Consider the following 22067-nt stretch of genomic DNA (forward strand, 5'->3'; position numbering starts at 1 on the left):
GCTGAAACATCCTGGGTCCTGGACTCTCAGTCCTGATTGCTTTGGGTCACATCAAGACTCTTCACTTCTTAGTTATTGTGTGATTGTGGTCCGGATGCTTAATTTTTCTGAACCTCAGATCTCATCCAAAAAAAAAAAAAAAAAAAAGATAATCCTCTAAGGCAGATAGGAGAATAAAATAAGCCATTGGCAGGTAAAGCACTCAGCACAGTGCTTGGCATACAGTATATGCCCATAATTTTGACTATTATTATTGTTTGGGGTTATCCCAGTTTTATGGATGAGGAGGACCTAAATGTAAAAAATTAACCTCCATCAGATTAAAGGATGCTCTCTTGGGCAAAAGATGTCTTCTTGGAGAAGCTTTGAGCAGTGTTTCTCTTACCTTTAATGACAAAACTGAATGCTGATTCCTCCCTTTTTCCCACAGACGATGCCCACTGGCCAGGTGTTACTCCCATCTCCTGGAGCTTACTTTCTGTTGGGAGGGAAGGGATGGCTGACAGTACCAAATATTTGAGAAAGCATGGTCATTTTCTATCGTGATGAGTGCTGTAAAGACCGTAGGACCAAGCTGTGTGATCCAGGCTGTGGCCAGGCTTTTGTAGCGAGGGCCGTCGGATGTCTCTGAGGAGGTGCTGGGTGAGTTGAGATCTCAGTATGGCAAGGAGGTAGTCCGCCACTGGTAGATCTGGAGATGTTCCTGCTGGAGGGAGCAGTGTGTGAAAGAGAAAGGAACTGAGCCTGTTGCCTGAATGGAAAGCAGGCCTGTGTCTGCGCAGGGCACTGAGCGGCCTGGGAAATCCCTGGAGCCATGATAGTGAGTGTGCATGTATTTTAAGAGCAGTGGGACACTCTGGAAGGGTTGCAGCAGGGAGTGACATATTCTCATCCTTCATTTTATTCATATGTTATGATTCTACACAGAGTAAACGAAAAGATTCGAAGAAAGTTTTGTGTAAACCAACAGAATGAAAAAAATAGAAAAAGAAGTGAGGTCAGCTTGATGTAAATGTTTTTATCGAAGGTGTGAGTGGTTTTATAATGCGACCTTCAGCATTTGACATTATTGCACTTTGTGAACCCCTCGTGGCTAATCCAGATTCTTCGGGACCCATTTTAGGTCCTACCTCTGCTGTCAAATTCTTTTCACATCATTCTTTCCCACTTTTTTTTTTTCTAATACTTTCATTCTTTATTCTTTCCTTGTTCTGTTCTTCAATCTCCTGGGCAGTGCTTGTTTCCGACTGCACTTTGAAGAATGCTAACTACCGGGCAGGACGCTGCTGTAATGCTAAAATTCAGACTCTTTCAGCCTGGCCTTCGAAAGTAATCAGTTTATCAGTCTTGTAATCCATCAAAACAAGGACCCTTTTGTGTGCCAGATTCTGCACCCATCTTTGATTGCTGTGGTAGTTAAGTGAGCAGTTCTTGTTTTGTCGTTAGAGAGCTGCTTGAGAACTAGCACTCTCTTTGGGACCTCCTAGGTCAATCAGGACTTCTTAAGGAAGCGTCAGTTGGAGAACAGATTAAAGACACCGTCTGGATCCAGCCACCTTTAGTCTAGTTTCTTCCAGCTCCCCTTCAGACAAGCTTTTTGGTTCCCACAATAATCAGCTGTTTCTCCGAGACTCTTAGCACGGGGGAGCTGTGAAGTGTTTTCAGTCTGTGAGACTCCGGGACGCCTTTGTGGGGCTGTGCTCGGCCCGCGCAGTGTTGGTATTAGGGAAATGAGACCGTGAGAGGGCTCCCTTATCTGTGCATTGGCAATAGGGAAGATAGCCTTGTAATAGAAAAAAATCTCAGAGGGGAAGGCATAATAAAATCAAGCTGGTTTATGGTTCGTCAGTCCAAAAAGCTTTTAAGCCGTATCTATGAAGGTGGATTCGCTTAATGTTTGCTCTGCATTTCAGGCATGGTTGTGTGATAAGTCGTGTAAATTTAGCCTCTTTAAGCCTGATCTCCTAGGGGTTGAGTTTTAAGCATTGGAACTTTATTTGAAAGGACTCTATCGATTGGGCTTTTATTTGGTCTCTCCATACTAAAGAGAGGTAATAAATAATGGTTTGGCCTCCCTGTTAGGGTTTTTGTTTTTTTTTTTAAATTCACTTTATAGGTCTCTCTCTCTCTGCCCCCATTCTCCACCTTCTATTTCTAACTGTTCTCCTTAAAAAGACTAAAGTGGTAGGAGAGAGGGGGAAAAAAGGGAAAGAAAAATCAACTGTCACATTGTGAACATAATTGATTCAATAAATAACGTCTTTCAATTCCCAAGGCAAAACCTCACAGTCTTCACTTATGTCAATTAGTGTTCAGCTCGGTAAGTGGTGGCATTCTTAATTTAGACGGATGGGTAGAGTTCACCAGTGCTCACTTCCTAAGGAGAGAGTGCACTTTCCTGTTTTTAAAGACATACCACCAGATTTATGCAAAAAGGAGGTTGCAATGGAATCAACATGGCCGTTTTTCTTCTTCCTGAAAATAGAGGGAAGGCATTTAATTATTGTTCAGGGTTTTGTTGAAACAAACAAATGGAAACAAGGGGTATGAAAACTACTAGATTGTAAGCTCCCTGTGGGCAGGGGCTCTGTCTTGTTTGTTCACCGTTTAATCTCCAGTGCACACAGTAGGTACATAATATTTGTTGAGTGGATCTGTTGATGAATGAATGAGAGCAGAAATGAGTGCAATTAGATCTTAGGGTAAGAATTAGGTTAAATTTCATTGCACTGGTGGTTTCGTCCCCCCTCTCCTCTTTACCCCCTATTTCTTTGCAAGGAGAGTAGCTCCAAGAGGACCAGAGGACCATGTGTATCATATCTTCCGAAACGCATTCCCAGACTGGCAGGGCCGGAGGGGATCTTCGAGGTGGTGTCAGGCTGCCATTCACAAATTCTAGTAAATGAACCAGTTGTGCTTCAGAACCACATGAGATACATTATAAATCTAGAGGTTCCAGGCTCCAGGCCCAGACATGCTGACGGTGTGGGTCTCAGTAAGGCGTGGGGATCCCTGTGTGCTTCCGTGGGTCCCCCTCCCAGTTCTGGTGTGCAGCTGCACTACCCCTTTGGCCTTGCTGTCCCCTCAGCTCTCCAGTCGCAGTTACTCCTTGGTAAAAAGTGACTCAGCTAAAGTACCCCCAGAATAACTGGCGGTACTGTGACCAGAGCCCGGCTCTCCCAACTCTGACAGCCATGCTCCTGGTCTTAGAGTTTGCAGCGTTGGTTCACCCCCACTCTGTGCTTCTCAGCATTCTGTCAGGATCCTTTAAGTGGTACTTCTTCCTTGTAGGACCGGGGCAGTCTTTGTGGCGATGGCTGGCCACAAGCGGAAGGAGCATCGGAAACCGCAAGGATATGTTACATTTTGTTTGGTGTACTCTGGCACTCCGTATATTTTATGGTCTTCTCTAGGGGCTCACTCCCTTGCTGTGCCACAGAGTAAACCCCTGGTAGGAAGCCCCCGCCTTTCTCCAGAAGCTCCCTGTCTACCAGACCTGCCTGATCACGGGCCTTACCTGCGTGCTTGCTAAAGGTGCACAGCCCTGGGGCCTGCTTGAGCCCTATTAAATCAGAGTCTTCCTGGGAGCGGCCTGGGGACCTGTGTTTTAAGTTAGCTTAGATTATTCCTGTTCCCTGTAAACTACTTTCTAGTTCCTGAGAACAGTGTCTCCCATTCCCCCTGCTCTGACCTCCTTAAACCTCTCGTTCATAATTACGTCATCATCCTGTCTTTTTGTGAAGGTTTATCCCCTGGTCTGCAGAACTTGCTCTTGAATGAGGAAAGAGGGAGTGTCTGCTTTCCTCTTTCCTTTGGGCAGATTTTGACTGGCAAGGTGGGTGCATGGACAGGTCGGGATGTGCATTTGTGGAATGAGCATGTGAGAAGGGTCAGGGGAACCTCTGAAGCCAGAACAGAATGGCTTTGTTCTTTCCTTGCATTATTACTCAACAGATGTAGGATTTTGGGAAAATTGCTTAAACCTCTTGGAATTAATGTTAACTAACTCATCTGTAAAATGGGAGTAAGAATAGTACTTGTTCAGGGGTTTTGTGTGTATTAAACTCAGAGATGGAGACTTTTGTGCAGAGGGTGACTGGAGAGGGCCCTCAGGAACAGCCCTTGCTAGAGGGAGTGGGGGAAATAGGGTCAGGCAGGAGGAGACTTTGAACTGTGTGTTGTTGTGGTGAAGGTCTCAGCTGATCCCACGGGGACCTCTAGACATGGGATGTCCTTCATGGTTGCTGGAGTTGAGGGAAGGGGGCTGGGCCTGTAGACCCCTGTATCCACCAGTCCTTGGATGTGGGCCGCTGCTGGAGAGGGGACATGGCCTCAGCTAAGGCAGCTCCGTGTGGCTGAGGGTGACTGTGCCTCCAGTGCTGGCAGGTGGGGAAGAGGTGCCCGGTGCTGAAGGGGTCTCCGTGGTGCACCCTGCACCCACTACTCAGGACCATGCTCACGAAAACCTGGGCAGCCAGCGTAGCGCATTCGTAAGTGCTCAATAAATACTCGTTATTGCCATTATGTTCCAGCTCTGGCAATGCCACTTAGCAGCTGGGCTACTTTCAAGAAGTGACTTACCTTCTCTTGGCCTGTTTTCTTATGTTTAAAATGGAGATTCTGAACTCTCCTGTGCCCACTTCCCTTGACTAATTCTGAGCCCATGTAGAGAAAAGGTAGGTGAAACTGGTGAGGAAAATATTATGAAAATGTAAGGTATGACTATGGGCTTACTTTTCTGAAATGCATATAGGGCCGTGATTTGGATTCCTTGAAGGGAAAGGGTCGTGACGGATATAAAAGTGCTTGTGCGCGAACTGTGCGTTCTCATGAGTCTTTCTTCTCTCTCTAGGGAATTAGAATAATGGAGATGCTGCTGAAGGAACAGTGTGGTGCCCCCTTAGCCGAATAGAGAATCGTCAGTGAGTATCAAAAGCAAAATCAGAATTATTTCCTCCAGCCATGTTTTCCTGCTTGCAAGCCCTGTTTTAGGCATCAGCCTCCCTGGGCTACTCGGGCCGTACATTCTCCGGTTACGGGCAGAGAAGCCTGTCTCACAGGTGGTCCGTTATCTCTTCAGTACCTTCATTGACTTCGTTCTTTGATTTTCAGAGCAGTTTGGTACCACGTGCTGGGTTACAACTGCATTCAAATGGTTTAAACCGCTCAGCACAATCCAGCATGATTGCGACCCTCAAGGTGCCATAGATTTGTAGACCGCGGTTCAGGATTAGCTGAAGCTTAATTTTATTGTTCCGGGAACAGTGAAAGAAGGGGTTTAAAAGCTGTATTTGAAGCAGGAAGAGAAACAGAACAGGGGCATGTTTTGATTGGCCAGGGAAATCAGTGTGTTTTATTGGTCATAAATACTTGTACTGGTTGGGAGTGGCCGCCTGAAACGCTATAGAGAAGGATTCTGACGTCTTGAGAATATTCTTGGGCTCTGGGTAAGGGTGCCATGCCTAACACTGCGTGCTTTGTGCGGAGGATGCTGGAAAGGCACCTGCCACCTCTTGTTGAGGACAAATCCTGTCGGGGTCACAGGTAGCAGGGGGTTTTTAGAATTACTTAGTTTTTTTTTCCCTTAAGTTTCCCTTAAGCATTTTATTGTCCACATGAAGGAGAATGGTCTCCATCGCAGAAGGGACAGAATGAAGTTATTTAAGAGAGAACCAGAGCCTAAAATAAATGAGTACGATGGATTTGCATCTGACCAAATTTACTGAACTTGCATTTTTTTTTTTTTTAAAGATTTTGTTTATTTATTCGACAGAGATAGAGACAGCCAGCGAGAGAGGGAACACAAGCAGGGGGAGTGGGAGAGGAAGAAGCAGGCTCGTAGCGGAGGAGCCTGATGTGGGGCTCGATCCCAGAACGCCGGGATCACGCCCTGAGCCGAAGGCAGACGCTTAACCGCTGTGCCACCCAGGCGCCCCTGAACTTGAATTTTTAACTTGAGTAAAGCAAGCATTGTCTTGGGTAATTCATCATTACCTCAGATTTCCTTATGTTGGCTTAAAACTATAGTACGCTTGGTTTCGTAGCAGCAACCTTGGACTCTAATTGTGATGTACAATAAAGTCTGAGAACAATTAACCAAAGGAGAAGCAAAATGAACATTTATGTACAAGTTTTTCATTCGGCATTGAACGCGTGCTAGCCAGGCCTGGAAACAGATTTATTCATGACTGGGGAGGCTAAATAAGATAATTTCATTTAGCACAAGCACGGCACATGGCAGGTGCTCAAAAATGTTGAGGCAGAATCGAAATATGCTGCCTTCCTACACCTACTCTGTTCTTTGAAAACGAATTTTGAGGCATTTTTGTGAGGCTCGCAAGTAGCCCTAGAGCTCACGTCCTGGAGTGTGGATCCCATCTTATCCCAAAGGGTGAGGTCTAAGGTCAGCTCCAAGTTAAATGAGAGAACGTGACGGGACTCCACTTACAAGTATATATTGTTTTTCAAACTTCAGATTAATGATTTGGAGCGTCCTTGACTCTCAGAATCATCTGGGGCATCTGTTAGACATAGCGCGATGGGCCCCACTCTCAGAGTTTCTGAGTCAGTAGGTCTGGGGTGCCGTCCGAGGATTTGTATTTCTAGCGGGCTGCCAGGTGATGGCGATGCTGCTGGCCCAGGGCTCTCGCTTTGAGAACAGTTGCTTTAGATGAGGTCTCGTCTCTGAGTGGAGACAGATGAAATACAAGGGCCCTGAGCAAGCTAATAGCTGGGGTCTTCAAATTGTCGTCACGGATTTTGTTGCCTTTAGATTAATCGGAGGAATGATTTTCTTGTGTGTCTTTTCCTTGATGTTAGCATCCCAGCCACGTGCTGTTTAACTTTTTTTTTTCTTTCTTAAGTGGTGACATGCTCCACCCTGGAGGAAAGACAGCTGAAAAGAACAGAGATGACCCTCACACCAACTTGTGTTTTTGATTTTAAGTGAAACGAGGAAATTCAACAAGCATCACCTATTGCCATAAATTACCCATGTTCTTGTGTTTTTTCTTTATTTTTTTTTTTTTAAGATTTTATTTATTTATTTGACAGAGAGAGAGACAGCCAGTGAGAGAGGGAACACAGCAGGGGAAGTGGGAGAGGAAGAAGCAGGCTCCCAGCAGAGGAGCCCGATGCGGGGCTCGATCCCAGGACCCTGGGATCACACCCTGAGCCGAAGGCAGAGGCTTAAGGACTGAGCCACCCAGGCGCCCCTCTGTTTTTTTTTTTTTTTTACTGTGATTGAAAGTCAAGCCATGAACTCGGGGCTTTACATTGTTTCTAAAACCAACTTACTGTCTTTCAAGTGAAGTGGTTGAGGTTTGGGGACTACCGGGATTTTAGTGTGGGACAGTTGTATTCAGGGCATTTAATGCAACAGGGGTTTTGAAGGATTTACATAATTCAGGCTCTCTTAATTCATGACCCAGGGGGGCAAATGTGAAGTAAGGGATATATATATATATATATATATATATATATATATATATACACACACACTGTTACCACATAAATCTAACCCAAATTAGAATGTGTTGCCGAGGCTATAAGCATTTTTTCAATATCCATTTTATTGAAGTATTATTTATGTACAAATAAATAGACCAATTTTAAGCGTACAGTTTGGTGAGTTTTGACAAATACATAGTTATGTAAGCATGGCAAAAAAGATGATATAGAACATTTTAAGGCTTTGATGTTGCTGGCCGTGTTTTTGCCAGCTTATTGCTCCCTTTTTTTTGTTGACTATTATTACAAAGTTTTGGCAAGCTTGAAATATGCCTGTTTTAATGGAACTTCTTTTCTCAAAATTGGCTCTATGGAAAATGGAAGAATGGTTGTTAAAATGGAAGAATGGTTGTTTTTATGAGCAATAAAATGTCACATTTAAAGGAGGGGGGTCGGTATCAGGTCTAAGGCTGTAGAGGGTCAGTCAGTTACTGCCCTCAGGCCAAATCCAACCTGCTCTCTGCTTTTGTAGATAAAGTTTTATTGGAACACAGCTATGTCGCTGGCTTTGTTTGGACTGCAAGACCCGCCGAGTCAATAGCTGTGACAGAGCTCGCCTCCTGCAAGACTTAAAATATTTCCTGTCTGATCCTTTAAGGAAAAGCTTTCTATCCCCTAGGTTCGAGCATGCCCCATCCTAAGGATCAAGGAGCCTTGTGGTGGTTGTTTAGCTTTTTTTATATAGCATTGGACCGCATGTTACCTGTATTTCAAAGTTAATAGTGTGACAGTTTAGTCTCCCTGTATTAGCGCTAACCTCACCACTCGGATGATTTTATTTTAAGGCCTAAAAAAGCATTGAAATGATCACAACAGTGAAGTTAAACTAGCAGCAACAGTCATCGTTACCATTGCTCGTGAAGTCCCAGTGCACATGCATCATGGAGTAGAAATGTAGGCATTTTGTTTAGCAGATAAAGCAGCCCCGCGATGCGGCGGGAGTCTAGGTCCTGTGTACGGTGGGCTCCATTTGCCAGTCGGGAATTTTGCAGTTCTTAATTTAAAAAAAAAAAAAATTCTGTGGGATTTGGATGATTTGTGCACGGGGAGACATTATTTACTATTTTTATATCATACCACATTTCAGATTTGCATGATTTAAATTCACATAGACTGTGACCATCTTGTATGTGGTGCCCAGTCCTCAAGCTACTCCCCAGAACTCTCTGGCCTGTGTATCCACGTGGGCATTTGAAAATTAGAAAGCTTCGAAGGTGATTTTGTCATGAGCCAGAATGGAGGTGCGTAAATCTCACTAACCAATATGCTCATGGTGTTGCTGCTGACATATCCATTTGATAGACTTTTGATTTCCTGTCATTTTTGAATAAAACAAATAGCCCTGACATCTGTTTGTTCTTGCCTCCGGCAGCTTGGTGAGGTTTGATAACATAGCAGAGTTCTTTCACACTGGAATGATTAAGCCCTCAGTTTTAGCTCTGTCTTAACTCCCCTTTGAACCAGCTCCTCTGGGTCGCTGGACTTAATCAGGTGCTAGCTTTGTTCAAAGATCATTAGGAGGCAGAAATGCAGTTTCTTCAAGAATTATCCATAGTGCTAGAATTCAAGTGACTTTTAAGAGTTGCTTCAGAAAAGAGGCAAATAAGTATTGATTGGCGAGACATGTTTATTAGGTAATAAGGCCTGTTTGCTTTCTCTTGCAGGGGAGCTGTGTTATGCTACTTTTGCTCGAGAATCCCTTCTTGGCCGTAACACATCACTGATGCAGTTTTCCAAATACAAGCTTAAGGATACAGTGTCGGCAGCTTAAAGAAGAGGAGACCTCCGTGCCAGGGTGTGAAACTCTATCCTCCCCTGGGAGCCTGACTCAGCTAGTGGCCCTCTTGGACATGAGACCTTCTAGGTGGATTTTTATGACACAGTATCTTTATGATTTACAAATAAAGGAAAAAATCCAGAGAAGGTGACGTCTGCCCTTCTTCAGGATGTCCTGCTGATTGCCTGGTGATGGTGTCAGGGAAGCCAAGGACGGGCTAGAGGCCTGGCAAGTGGCACTTGTGCCCGTATGTTATCAGCATTATTGCTCATAGGTTTCATGAGAAGATTTTGGGACCGATAAAGGAGTTGAACCTGATACTTGATGCATAGGTGGCCTACAACAGAAAGGAACGTACCGGGCCTATGTTGAAGCTATGCCAGATTTAGAGTAATGTTTGATTCTCAGAAATCGGGAGCATTTGATATCTACCCATAAGTACTACCCGAGGGCCATCAGTATAGCTTCTGTAACGTAACATGTCAGCTGTGGGATTTGGTCTTCTGAAAGAACATTGCGTGGAGAGCAGGGAGGCAGAGTGTAACTTTGGCATTGTGAGATGTGGAGCCGATCCCTCTCTGTGTTTCACTGGCAAGTGGGGAGAACTGGGCACAGATGTCTGTCTCGTGATGATTAAACACAGAAGGGCGCGGGGGTGGTGGGGAGTTATTGCAAAAAGCACAGGTGTGGCAATTTGACAGGCCTGTGTTTGAGTGCAGGTGTTGCCACCCACTGCTCAGTGATCGATCATTTACATAATTTTCAATCTTTCTGAAGCTCCTTATTTTTAATTGTACAACGGGGTTATAGGATGAACTTCGTGAGGTTGTTGGCCTGATTCGAGGTCACATCTACCAAGTGCAGTATGCTACTACCTCTTGCAGAGTAGAAGTCTCGTAAACAGAAGTCATTATTATGTGAAACCATTTTGAAAATGTACTTTTCAGATGTATTGTAAAGTAGTATTACTGTTTGAAAATTAGGCGACGGTAGTTTGCATTTCCCGTGATCGGAAGCCAAAATATAAACGCACACTACGTAACAGAAAGCTTGAAGAGAGGCAGTAATTTGGAATTTATCTGCTTAAGATAAAAATTGGGCCATTACTGGAAAGACTGGGGGAAATTGTTCTTTTTTTTTTTAATATTTGAAAATTTTTCCACTTAGTGCAAGTGATGAATTTCAAAGCAATTTCATTTTTTCATACAAGCCTGCCAGCGTGAGCTGCTTCTTACTGTATTTGAGCTGTTTGTGCTGCTTGAGTTTTGTCCCTTAGGATAATTCTCATTTTTTTCATTCTTCAGGTGTGTTGGAGGGAAAAAGAATGGTAGAAACCAGAGCACACTTTGACTTCCTTTTCCAGGTTGTAAATGGCATTTGGTAGGCTTTTGGGATAATAGCCCATTTCAGAAAATAAAAGGTGATGTCAGTTATCCCAAAGGTGAGAGGTTAGAAATCCGTATTTGGAGGTTGACATTGGAATGAACTTAATGCTTCATACTCAGCAACGTGCATCCTCTGACGGCAGTTCTCAGCCTTGGGTGTTCATTAGAACCGCCTGGGGAGCTCTAGGTACCACCCCCTGCTGCCCGGATTTTGGCCAGAGCAATATAGCAGAATCTCCGGGGGTGGAACCCGGCGTCCGTATTTTTTAAAGCTCCCTGGGTGGTTCCAGTAGGCAGCTAGGGATGAGAACGCTGTAGTGAATTCTAGGTGATTTTCAGACATTACCTGATTTCTTTCTCAACACTTCTAAAGTAGGAAAGGATCTTTGTAGCAAGAATTTATGTTAGAACTAGAAAGAGTGAAGCACCAGAGAGACGGAATTTTTGCCCTAATTGCCTGGAGCCGGGGTGGCCAGTGCAAATGGCTTTGGGCACCTGGCAGGTGATCTCATGAGTCACTCGGGCAGGTGGCCACTGGGACACTGTGGGGACACACACCTGTGTAAAGGTGGGCAGCTGCTGCCCGGCTCCCCCACACTGTAACCGTGTAGCTGGCTTTTCAAGTGATTCCAATTTCCAGTTTGGTAGGAAAAGACAGATTATTTGAAAGAGAAGAATTCTCCCAGTTTTTACAGGTTGGCGATAATTCACAATTGTTTAAAACATTGTGCCGGCCATACAAAACGTGTTTGCCAGTAGTTTTCAGCCTCTGCCTCAAAAGTGTTAAGACCTGGCTTAAACACCCCAGCCAATTTTTAATAGATTTCCCCATTCTGGATGTCAGCTGCATTCTGCCTCTTCTGCAGGACAGCTTTGAGATGTATTTTCTTCCCATTCCCAGAAAACTTCTGGTCACTCAGTATTTCTTTTTTAATACTCTGCAGGCATCCATTGCTTTGAGCTTCACATATATGGCTTAGAAATCTTATGCTCTTTTTAAAATTAATTAGAGCTTGTTAGAGTTTATTTTTTTTTTTATTTTTTTTTTAAAGATTTTATTTATTTATTTGACAGAGACAGCCAGTGAGAGAGGGAACACAAGCAGGAGGAGTGGGAGAGGAAGAAGCAGGCTCATAGCGGAGGAGCCTGATGTGGGGCTTGATCCCCTAACGCGGGGATCACGCCCTGAGCCGAAGGCAGACGCCCAACCGCTGTGCCACCCAGGCGCCCCTTGTTAGAGTTTATTTTTATTTTATGTCAGAATCCTTTTCCTGTGAGAAATGTCAAAACCAGGAGTTCCACCCTACTGGGCATATTAGGAATAAGTGTGGGAAGGGGTTAATTCACAGACCGGCCAGTTGCCTCCTGACTGGGCGGCCTAGCCTACACTTCATTTAGGGAAAAAAAAAAAAAAAAAAGCCCAGCCTGGAGCCCAACGAGGGCTTGAACTCACAACCCTGGGATCAGGACCTGAGCTGAGATCAAGAGTCATACCCTTAACCGACTGAGCCACCCCGGTGCCGTTGAGCCTACACTTCAAGATGATTTTGTAGAGTGATGGCCACACTTCTACTTGTCCCAGAAATCCTCGGGGAAGAGTGCTAAACTGTAGGCTCCCAGACCCTCCCTCAGAGATTAGGATTCATGAAACTGCATTTGGGACCGGGGGATCTACATTTTAAAGCGAATTCACCAGGAGATTCAGTTGTGCTGTTCCACAGACCATATTTTGAGAAACACTGATTTCGGGGCCGTGTTCTTGCCTTCGTAGCATGTAAAAAGGTTTTGCGGTCATTTGGGCCCACCGATCAATAGACTTGACCGCTCAGGACGCAATATAAAGTTCTTAATGCAGACGTAAGCTGACTGAGGCTGTCCCTTCATGATTGAGGTGCTTTTACCATGAAGGTGCTTTTATGGCTTCAATCATATGTGGATAAAAAAGGCGCTGTATTCTTTTTATATAAATTGCTTTGTGTATTTTATAAGCAGTATATATGTGGTAATAATATCCCATTTGTCAGACATTGTAGGGTTCGTGGTATAGACAAGTCAAGGTGGTTCTTTTAAGTCACACATCTTTTTTCCTTTATTTGAACCATTTACATTGTAACTCTTAGTATACATTTCCCTGCTTTTGTGTACAATCTCGTAGAAATAATGAAAAAATGTTAAGGTCATCCTTTATGTTTTTCATTGTTTCAGGCCCTCTTTGGGTTTGTTAAAGCCCCTCCACCAAATGGCTCTGCTCTTTGAGCTCTGCAGTGGTTACTGTCGCCTGCCCCTGGGAAGCTTCCTCTCGTTCTGTCTGGGGTTGGGAACTCATGTCACTGCATGCTGTACGTCTCAAGTAACAGTAAACAGGATTCGAAGGGCTTTTCTGAGAACAGTAAAACGAACGAACGTTGCTGCATTGACCTGGTGACAATATTGTACTCTTTTCCTGTACCTTCCTGATTTCTCAGCTACACTTGTCAAATCTTTGACCTCAAGGTAAGTGAGATGTTGCTGAAAGTGATGTCTTTTGACCTAGAAGCCATTGTCTCCCGCAGCCGTGTTTGTGTTTTTGTATGTGGAGTTGTATGGTGTGAAACGTTAAGTACATTAAATTCAAACGAACATCTCTCGGCCACATTTTTGTGTAATCATAGTATTTTTGATTCAGTATTATTGTGATTTGGAGCTATAAATTAGTTGTATGGCTATGAGATTCGATCCTGTAGACATTCTGAAATAAAGGTGTTATGACTAGTTCTTATGCATGATCTTTAGTTTCTTGGGGTATCACGTCACCCAGCAGAGCTTGTGTCCATGGTTGGTAGTGATGACCCCAGTCCTTTACAGCAGCCCCAGTTGCGAGTGTTACACCAGCCAGATGATGTTAGCTCCCCGTGTCCCCCAAGGTGAGCTGTTGCACTTCTCCCGGAAACAAGCAGAGGCTCCTTTGAGTGATCTGAGTGGGCCGTGTGCAAATGGAGCAAAGGTCCAGGGTGGGCCAGGAGAGAAGGAATGAAGCACAGTGCAGACACAGCAGCGTGAAATCATGTGACCCCCTAGAGCGTGGGAGACACAGCCCCTGCTTTCTTTTTTTTTTTTTTTTTTTTAAGATTTTATTTATTTATTTGACAGAGATAGAGACAGCCAGCGAGAGAGGGAACACAAGCAGGGGGAGTGGGAAAGGAAGAAGCAGGCTCATAGCGGAGGAGCCTGATGTGGGGCTCGATCCCACAACGCCAGGATCACGCCCTGAGCCGACGGCAGACGCTTAACTGCTGTGCCACCCAGGCGCCCCCAGCCCCTGCTTTCTGTACTTTGTTTCTGTGAGATTTGCACGCGATCCTTTCACCTGTCTGCCTTTCACTTAGATGAACTTGAGTGGCTTTCTGTGCCTTGCTTCCAGAATGCCCTGTCCAGGCCCTGTCGATGCTTTTCTTTTATTAGAGCCCCGGTGCCCTTAGAGGTAGACACCTTAGTTCAGCCAGCATTTGTGGAGCACCTGTTGTATTCAAGAAAAGGCAGCCTTTATCTTCTGTTTTGACTTGATCCAGGGGTTTCTAGGAGGCCTGCACTGACGTTCTACGGACAGATGGCAACGGTGGGCACCAGTTGATGGGAAGACCAGATGCACGAACCTCCTGAGTAAATCAGACAGTGGTTGCTTATTTAAAGGATGCCGAAAAAAATCAGCCCAGGACACATAGTGGAGAGATCAACACGTATAGCTTGGTGGCCCTGAAGCCTCACCAGCAGATTGCACGGTGTGGATGATCCTGTCTGAATTAGTGAGGGGCACATCATACCTTTTGGAAGACAACCAGTTGTCTGTAGGATCAGCCTTATGTATAAAAAGGGGGAGCTGCCCCGCAGGAGACCGCCTCCTCATCCGAGCCACGTAGGAACTTCGCATAATGCTTGTACAGGATATTCAGGCAGAAACATCCTTACTTTCAGACTGTTCTGTTCATCACAGCCCAGTCCAAGGGCATTCCTTGGCTGCAGGGTAGTATTTCCCTGACGTCTGGGTGGGGCATGCTAACTAGTGTGGATTAATTCTGCAAGCCCCAGAGAACCTTCACACAAGCATTGGAGAGGTTGGCACATAGAGAAAGAATCCTAACAATGACAAGCCCAGTGTGATGGGGGCTCAGAATAGAAATTATATTAACTTGTTGCAACAATTTCTAGAAATATAAAATGCAATATTTAAAAATTTAAATGCAGTATTTCTTGCATACCTTGATGGCCAGTCAGAACCCCCTGGGTAGATTTAAAACCTACTGATGCTTGTGTCCCCGCCCCAGAGATTCTAGGTCGCAGCCCTGGCATCAGGAGCGTGTAACGCTCCCCGGCTGATCCAGAAGCCACGGGTGGAAATTCCTACCACCTTCAGAAATAATGTCTGCTCTTCCATAAGTGGGAACCCTTACGTAGCTAGCTGGAGGAGGGAGTTGGCAATAGGAGACCTCTCCCTTTGGGTCAATTTTGCCTCTAGGCCTTCGGAAAAATGTGATTTACTGTCCAAGAAAAAAGTGCTCCCGTGTCTCTTCAGTGCTAGTAGAAGAAAAGCGATCCTAAAAATACTCCACCGTGTGCAGTTGGCTTTGTTATGATCAGAAGTTTGGGTTGCATTTGTTGGAAGAGAATCCAGTGCAGAAGAAGGATGCCGTAGTAACTCAAGACCCTTGCTTGTCTCGAAGGGTTAACCTGGGAACCTGCACGGCTGGACCCTAAGACGCAGCTCTCCAAGCTGGGGCCAGGCCTGCCGTGCAGGAGGCGCCAGGCAGAAAATAGCAGACCCCATCCTGGTATATTAAACTCCATGGAGCTATTCGCCAGCGTGCTCAAAGAAGGTTACAGCCATTTCGTGCCTGCCATCTGTTACGCTGCTGATGGAATCATTCCTTCTTTGTGTTGGTGCCAGGCTGGACTTTTAGATCCGACGACAAAGGAGAAAATGTGAACTGTTCACTTGCATGTTTTTGTTTTCTTACTGTGAGTTTAGATGTCCCCCTAAATTCAGAAGTCCATCAATTGCACCAACTTGGAAATTACCGCATTGTCGATTTTCTTTAGAGGTTTGGGGGAAATTACTTTCTGGACTGAAGCTCCTCTGTTATTTGTGTTTAGGGATGTAGTCATTAATCTCGTCAAAACCAAAGTCATTCTTGTCACTCTGTCAAAAAAAAAAAAAAAAAGTTGCCCTGGTCTCCAGGATAGGAAGCTTACCTAAAGCACCCAGAAGGAATTTAATGAATGCATTACCCCAGAGTCTGGTCTTTGTTGCTGCAAACGGGCTATGGGACAAGGAGAGGGGGAGAGAGAAAGGGGAAAAAAAACTATCAAGGTTGTACCTGTCACTGAGTAGGTTAGGGTGACCATGAGGAGATCTTGGTTGTCTGGTACTTTCTTGCACAAATGACATTTCAGAGAATTGGAGGACATACCATGGAGATCTGGAGCCTCAGTTCATGTCTTCCTTTCTCCGTGCATATTCACAGACACAGAAGAAAAAAAAAGTTGAATGCAGCTTTCTCCTGGTGTCTTCATGATTGGATCTAAAGACTTTGGAAAACTTGGAGTCACGTTTGAGGAACTTCATGACTACAGTTTTTAATTACAGTTTTAAATTGGATTAAACGAAGCATCAGATTACAATTGGAACTATTCCAGTATGGAAAGTAGTCTTTTTGTATGTGCGAAGTCAGAAGCTAGCTTTATAACTTGTTTCCTTAGGTGTTAATTGTTCTGTCAAGTGCTATGAGAACTATTTCTCCTGGAAAAAATAAGTGCTAACAATGTTTTGGGGCCTTAATAAGGCAAGGATTTTGCAGAGAAGAATTGGGGAGGAGTAGAGTGTCAGCCAGGCTTTCATTTCTCCCCGTTCTGCCTTGGAAACCTCTTCCTGGGGAGTGTCACCTGTAATTTTCAAAACGGGGTTTTTGTACCCTTGGGAATATACAGTCATCTCTGTGAGGGATGTCTGAAGTCCTCTACCATGAAGGTAGATGGGCAGATGCTCTTCTTAAAGCATTCCTTTTTCTCAAAGATTAGTAGGAAACATTGTTTTTATATTAAACATCTAACTTCGTAGAATGTAAAATTGGAATGGAGCCTTAACTTAGAAAAAAAGCAGAAGCCTTAAAGTCCTTTTGCTTGGAGCACTGCTTCACGTGCTGCCTAGAACATGGCAGGTGCGGCACGAGGTTCAGTCTATTGGAAATACCGAAGAGCGGTCATTACACATTCTTCGGCCTGCCGCCAGCACTTGGCAGTTAGCACATCCCAGATGCCCAGGGCTCTCTTCTGCTAGCGGGAGTCAGGTTCCTCTTTGGAAAAGTTTGGGAAGCCCCGCTGTAGGCCACCCCAGTCCCCGGAACTCCCAGACTTCCCGTGTCCCCCAGAGGCGGCCTTGCATCCCAGCAGCACGGCCCTCGCCTGCCAGTATCTTGTGACACAGAATGGGGCAAATATCCTCTAAACCCGGGCGAGCCTTGCCATCGGGGGCGTCACGGATTATTTTGAGGGCCGAGTGAACGTACAACTCTTCGTTGTCGAGAAGGAGGTATGTAAGTACGAAGAGTATTTCTTAAATATTAAAGCTTAAGTTATTTTTCTGTCGTCTGTGGGAAGGTAGTCGTGTTTCCTCTTTTGTGAAAACACTAGTCGGGCAAATTTTATTTGTCAGTATAATGTGTTTGACATACGGTTTTGTCCCTAAATGGAGGCAGTTCAGATACACCTATGTACCGCAGCTTTTCTAAGCGCTCGGTCTACGGTGCTCGTTAAAAGCCACGGGAAGGGGTATAATTAGTCTTGATGGGGTAAAATAACAAACACAAGGAAAAAATTAATGAAGCAGTGTTTTGATTCTTGATTCTTGTAATTATAGTGGTGGGGCTGGTTCTCCTATAGCAAAGCTTTTTACCATTTCCAATAATAAACCTCTTTTCTGGTTGTATTCTCTCAGATACGTTTTAACTGTCATCTAGATGGAAATTGTACGGCAGTTGCCAGCAGGAATAACCTTTACTTTTATTTACAAAACACATATTTCTATTGAGAATGCCAACTATGGTAGTGTCCCAAGTTCTTTGTTGAAAGAACACGTCCTCGTCAGATCTGAATTTTCCTTTCCAAAAGTGAAATTTGACTATGTATTGGGTGATAGATGAAGACTAAAATACAAGAAATCTGAGCATTGATTTGTTCAAATGTATCACAGAAACCTAAGTTGGAGTTCTGGTTATGTGGTATCCTTTGTTTTGTTCATATGGGAGGGAGTAATAATAGGGCCTCTATTGTAGGGTTGTTGAAAGGATTACATGAGCTCAAGACATGTAAAAACTGATGGAACAGTGCCTAGCACATGGTAAACACTCCACAGTCTCTGGAAGAGATTGTGTTGAGTTGGTGTTCTTTAAATGTTTGGTAGAATTCTCCAGTGAAACCATTTAGAGCTTAAGATTTCTGTTCGAGGGAGATTTTTAATTACAAATGTGGTATTTCTTTTGGGTGAGTTGTGGTCATTTGTGTTTTTGAGGAATTGATCCATTTTATCTAAATTGTCCAATTTACATGTGTAGGATTGTTTATAGATTTTCATATTAACCTTTCGATGCCTTCTTGGTCTTTAATAATAGGCTCTGTTTTATTCCGGATACTAGTAATTTGTGTCTTCGCTTTTTTCTTTGTCAGTTGCTAGGTGTTTGTCAGTTTTATTGATCTTTTCAAAGAACGAGCTCTCCTTTTCATTGATTTTCTCTATTGCTTTACTGGTGTGTTTTATAGATTTCTGCTTTTTATTATTTCTGTCTTCTGCTTGATTCGGATCTATTTTTCTGTTCTTTTTCTAGGTCTTCAGGTGGGGGGTTAGATTATTGTTTTGAGACTTTTTCACTTTTCTAATGTATATATTAGTGCTATAAATTGCCCTCCTAGCACTGCTTTAACTGTGTTCCACAACATTGGATATGGTGTATTTTCATTTTTATTCCATTCAATGTGTTTTTAAAATATCCCTTGGGACTTTATCTTTTACCCCTGAATTATTTAGGCATGTGTTGTTTACTTTCCAATTGTTTGGAGATTTTCCAGCTGTCTTTCTGCTATTCATTTCACTTTCTGCTCTTTGATTCCACTCTGGTTGGAGAACACGCCTGTAAAATTTCATTTCTTTAAAAATGTGAGGCTTGTTTTCTGGCCCAAGAGGTGTATTCTACCTTGGTGTATGTTTCAAGGGTGTTTGAAAAAGAATGGATCTTCTGCTGTTGGGTGTAACATTCTACAGATGTTGATTGGATCCTGTTCATTGATGGTAGTGTCAAAATTTACATATACATATCTTCTGTCTTGTGTTATAAATTGTTAAGATGTTGAGGTCTCCATCTACAATTGTAGATTTGTCTACATCTCCTTTTATTTCTATTGAATTTTGCTTCACATGTTTTGCAGCTGTGTTCAGTACGTACACATTCAGGTTTGAGATATCTTTGGCTTAACCCTTTTATCATTATGTATATAATATCATCCTCCATCCCTGGTATTTTTCACTGCCATGAAGTCTCCTTTAGCTGGAGTGCCTTTAGTAGGAATTCATATATTTCTTTTTATTAGTATTTGTAAAATATAGCTTTTCAATTATTTTTCTTTTAATTTGCCTGTATGGTTACATTTGAAGTGAGTTTCTTGCATACAGTTTGGTCATTGTTTTAAAGCACTATGCCAATCTCTTTTAATCTCTGACTTAGACCATTTACATTTAATAGTAATTATTGATATGTAAGGGCTTAAGTCTTCCATTTTATTTTTTTATCTCTGTTTGTTCTGTTTTTTTTTTCTTCCTTTGTTCTGTTTTTTTTCCTTGTTGTCATTTCCCTCTACTGCTTTCAAGATTTTTTTTCTTTTTTGTCTTTAATTTTCTAAAGTTTGGCTGCATTGTGTTTTGATGTGGATTTCTTTGGGTTTAACCTGTTTGGTGTTTGCTCAGTTTCTTCAACCTGTTGATTTATGTCTTTTGCCAAATTTGTAAAGTTTTCAGTCATTTCTTTAAGTACTCTTTTTAGTACTTCCCAGTCTCTTTCTCCTCTCCTCTGGAACTATGATGACATGAGTGTTAGATGTTTTCTTATTGTCACATAGGTCCCTGAACCTCTGTTTATTTTTGTTCCTTCATTTTATTTTTTCTCTGTTGTTCAGATAGGGTAATTTCTATTACCGTGTCTTTCAGTTTACAAGTTCTTTTTTTTTTTTTTGGTCTCCTCCATTCTCCTTTTGCCTCATCCATGGAGCTTTTTACTTTGATTATTATGTTTTATAGTTCTAACATTTCTAATTGGTTCTTTCTAGTCTTACTTTGTTTTCATAGACTATTTTGTTATTTGTGTCGTATGTGTTTGTAGCTGTTCACTGAAGCACTTTTATGATACTTGAAAATATTTGCTAGATAATTCTAATGTCTCTTTCATTTTGGTGTTGGCATCTAGTGATTATCTTTCGCTTTTGTTTGGAGAGCTTTCTGATTTGTAATTTGATGAACGATTTTTGATTGAAATCTGGGTATTTGGGGTATTATGTTAGGAGATGCTGGGTCTTGTTTAGACAGTCTGTTTTAGTTGGCTTACTGTGATACCACTCCAGCAGGGGAAAGGGTGAGTACTGCCTTATTAACTGCCACATGGGGTAAAAGTTCCCCGCCCAGTCTCCACAGACATCTGAGGTAGAGGGGAGACCTTTCCTGTTACAGTGTGGTGGGTTTGGGGATTCTGGCTCTCTACTAGTCCCCACTGATATCTTCCTGGCTAGGAGGGGTAAGAGTACTTCATTACTGCTCCCCATCTCATCTCCACTGATACTATGGAATTGATGAATACCTAACTCTCCCCTGGGTCTCCCCTGACACCCCCTCCGCAGAGAGGGGGGGGAGTACCTCCTTCCTGCCAAGTAGAGGTAGAAGTTCAGGCCTCTCACATAGTCTCCACCGAGGGGATGGGAGGGTATTCATTACCACTTGGTGGGGATGAAAGTCCCAGCTCCCTATTCAGTCTTCTCTCACATCACCCTGGCAAGGGAATCGGGAACCTCTGTTAAAGTCCAGTGAGAGTGGAAGTCTGGGCTCCTCACTTGGCCTTTGCTGACGTGGGTTGGGGTAGCAGCCGTAGTATTTTTTATGGCATGGAGTACCGTGACTGTCTTCTAAATGTTTTCTATCTTGCTGGGTGTGACCCCTTTTCTGCTACTTTGCCTGGAGAGAGCAGAGTGTTGTTGTTGCTGTTGTATTTTTCTCAAAAAAGGCATTTCTAGGTTGCTGGCTTCTCCAGCACTCAGTCTCACATACGTGAAGCAAAACAAAACCCCAGTAAACTCATTGCAGTGTTGTTCGTTGGATCTCATGTTCCCTAGATGGGCTACCTTCCTTGCTCCACTTTTCTTAGTCATCTTACGTCGTTTCAAATATAATGTCTAGGAGTTTTAGTTGTACCACCACTGACTGCTTAAAGTCCAGAGTCTTTGGGCTTCTTTCTCCACTTAAGTCCATCTTTCTTTTAAGTCTTCACCGAGGTGTCACTTACAGGAACCTCTCCTCACTCTGCACACTAGGCTGGGTGGCCCATTACGCTCCTCCGCAGCTCTTTGCGTTTCTCCTTGCAATAACATTGTTCACTGTCTTGCTCCTCCGTATGACTGTAAGCTTCTTGAGGGCAGGAGTTGGTCCCACCTTGAACAAATGAGTGACATTGTCATTTGCAGAATGAGGCAGCTGGAATAGATGAGTTTAAAGACCCTCAATCTCTACCTTTTTTCCTTCTTTCTCCCTCATTCATTCTCTTTTCTCTCCACCTCCCAAATAATTTCCAAAATAGAATCATGCTGAAATTTTCTCTTTCTGTGCCCTGTCAACATCGGGTTTCATCATGAAAAGCAAAATAAATTCTGGTTATCTGTTAGATAAATAATGACAATTTAACTACAGTTTTATTTTGTAATGATTTGAATATCAGGAAAGTTCATTTATCCTGTCAGTAAATATTGAGTATCTACTATGTGCCACCCTCTGTGGGAGGCTGTAGATATAGAACAGTTCACCAAACAAAGCCCAAGTTCTCATGGAGTTTGTTGTTGAAGGTTTTTTGTTTTTTGTTTTTTTTAGAATTATTGATCATTTACATATATTTTGTGAATTGCCTCTTTGCATCAGTTGCTCGCCCCCCTGGCACCCTCTCCTTTCTAGTGCTTATTTAACAATTATTTTGCTCAGGAGTATGAGAGATAAAAAGTTAAGATAATCCTTTTCACAATTCACTTAGCATCTATTCTGACTCATCAGTTCATACATTCAAACAAAAACACTTTCCTCGAAAAAGAAATCTGAGCAGCCCAGTCATCATTATATTGTTTAT

The 22067-nt window shown here is 43.3% G+C and overlaps 1 protein-coding gene across 6 annotated transcripts in view; it reads left to right on the top strand.

Moving 5' to 3' along the window:
• PRELID2 (PRELI domain containing 2) overlaps positions 1 to 19725 on the top strand; it is a 75503-nt gene extending 55778 nt beyond the window's left edge. For 3 of the 6 annotated variants that reach the window (XM_087862163.1, XM_087862162.1, XM_045794372.2), the window contains 2 exons: positions 4853 to 4922; positions 9174 to 11902. In XM_087862163.1, the coding sequence (XP_087718289.1) occupies positions 4853 to 4912 (60 nt within the window). In that variant the 3' untranslated portion in view covers positions 4913 to 4922; positions 9174 to 11902. Of the gene's footprint in view, positions 1 to 4852; positions 4923 to 8596; positions 8751 to 9173; positions 13165 to 14219 lie in introns of those variants that run through there. The other 3 variants (XR_015724526.1, XR_015724527.1, XR_015724525.1) reach the window with 2 other exon arrangements.
• The last annotated feature ends 2342 nt before the right edge of the window (positions 19726 to 22067 follow it).

Source organism: Ursus americanus, chromosome 5 (genome assembly GCF_024610735.1).
Source record: "Ursus americanus isolate L20-20 chromosome 5, mUrsAme1.1.p, whole genome shotgun sequence".
NCBI lineage: Eukaryota > Metazoa > Chordata > Mammalia > Carnivora > Ursidae > Ursus > Ursus americanus.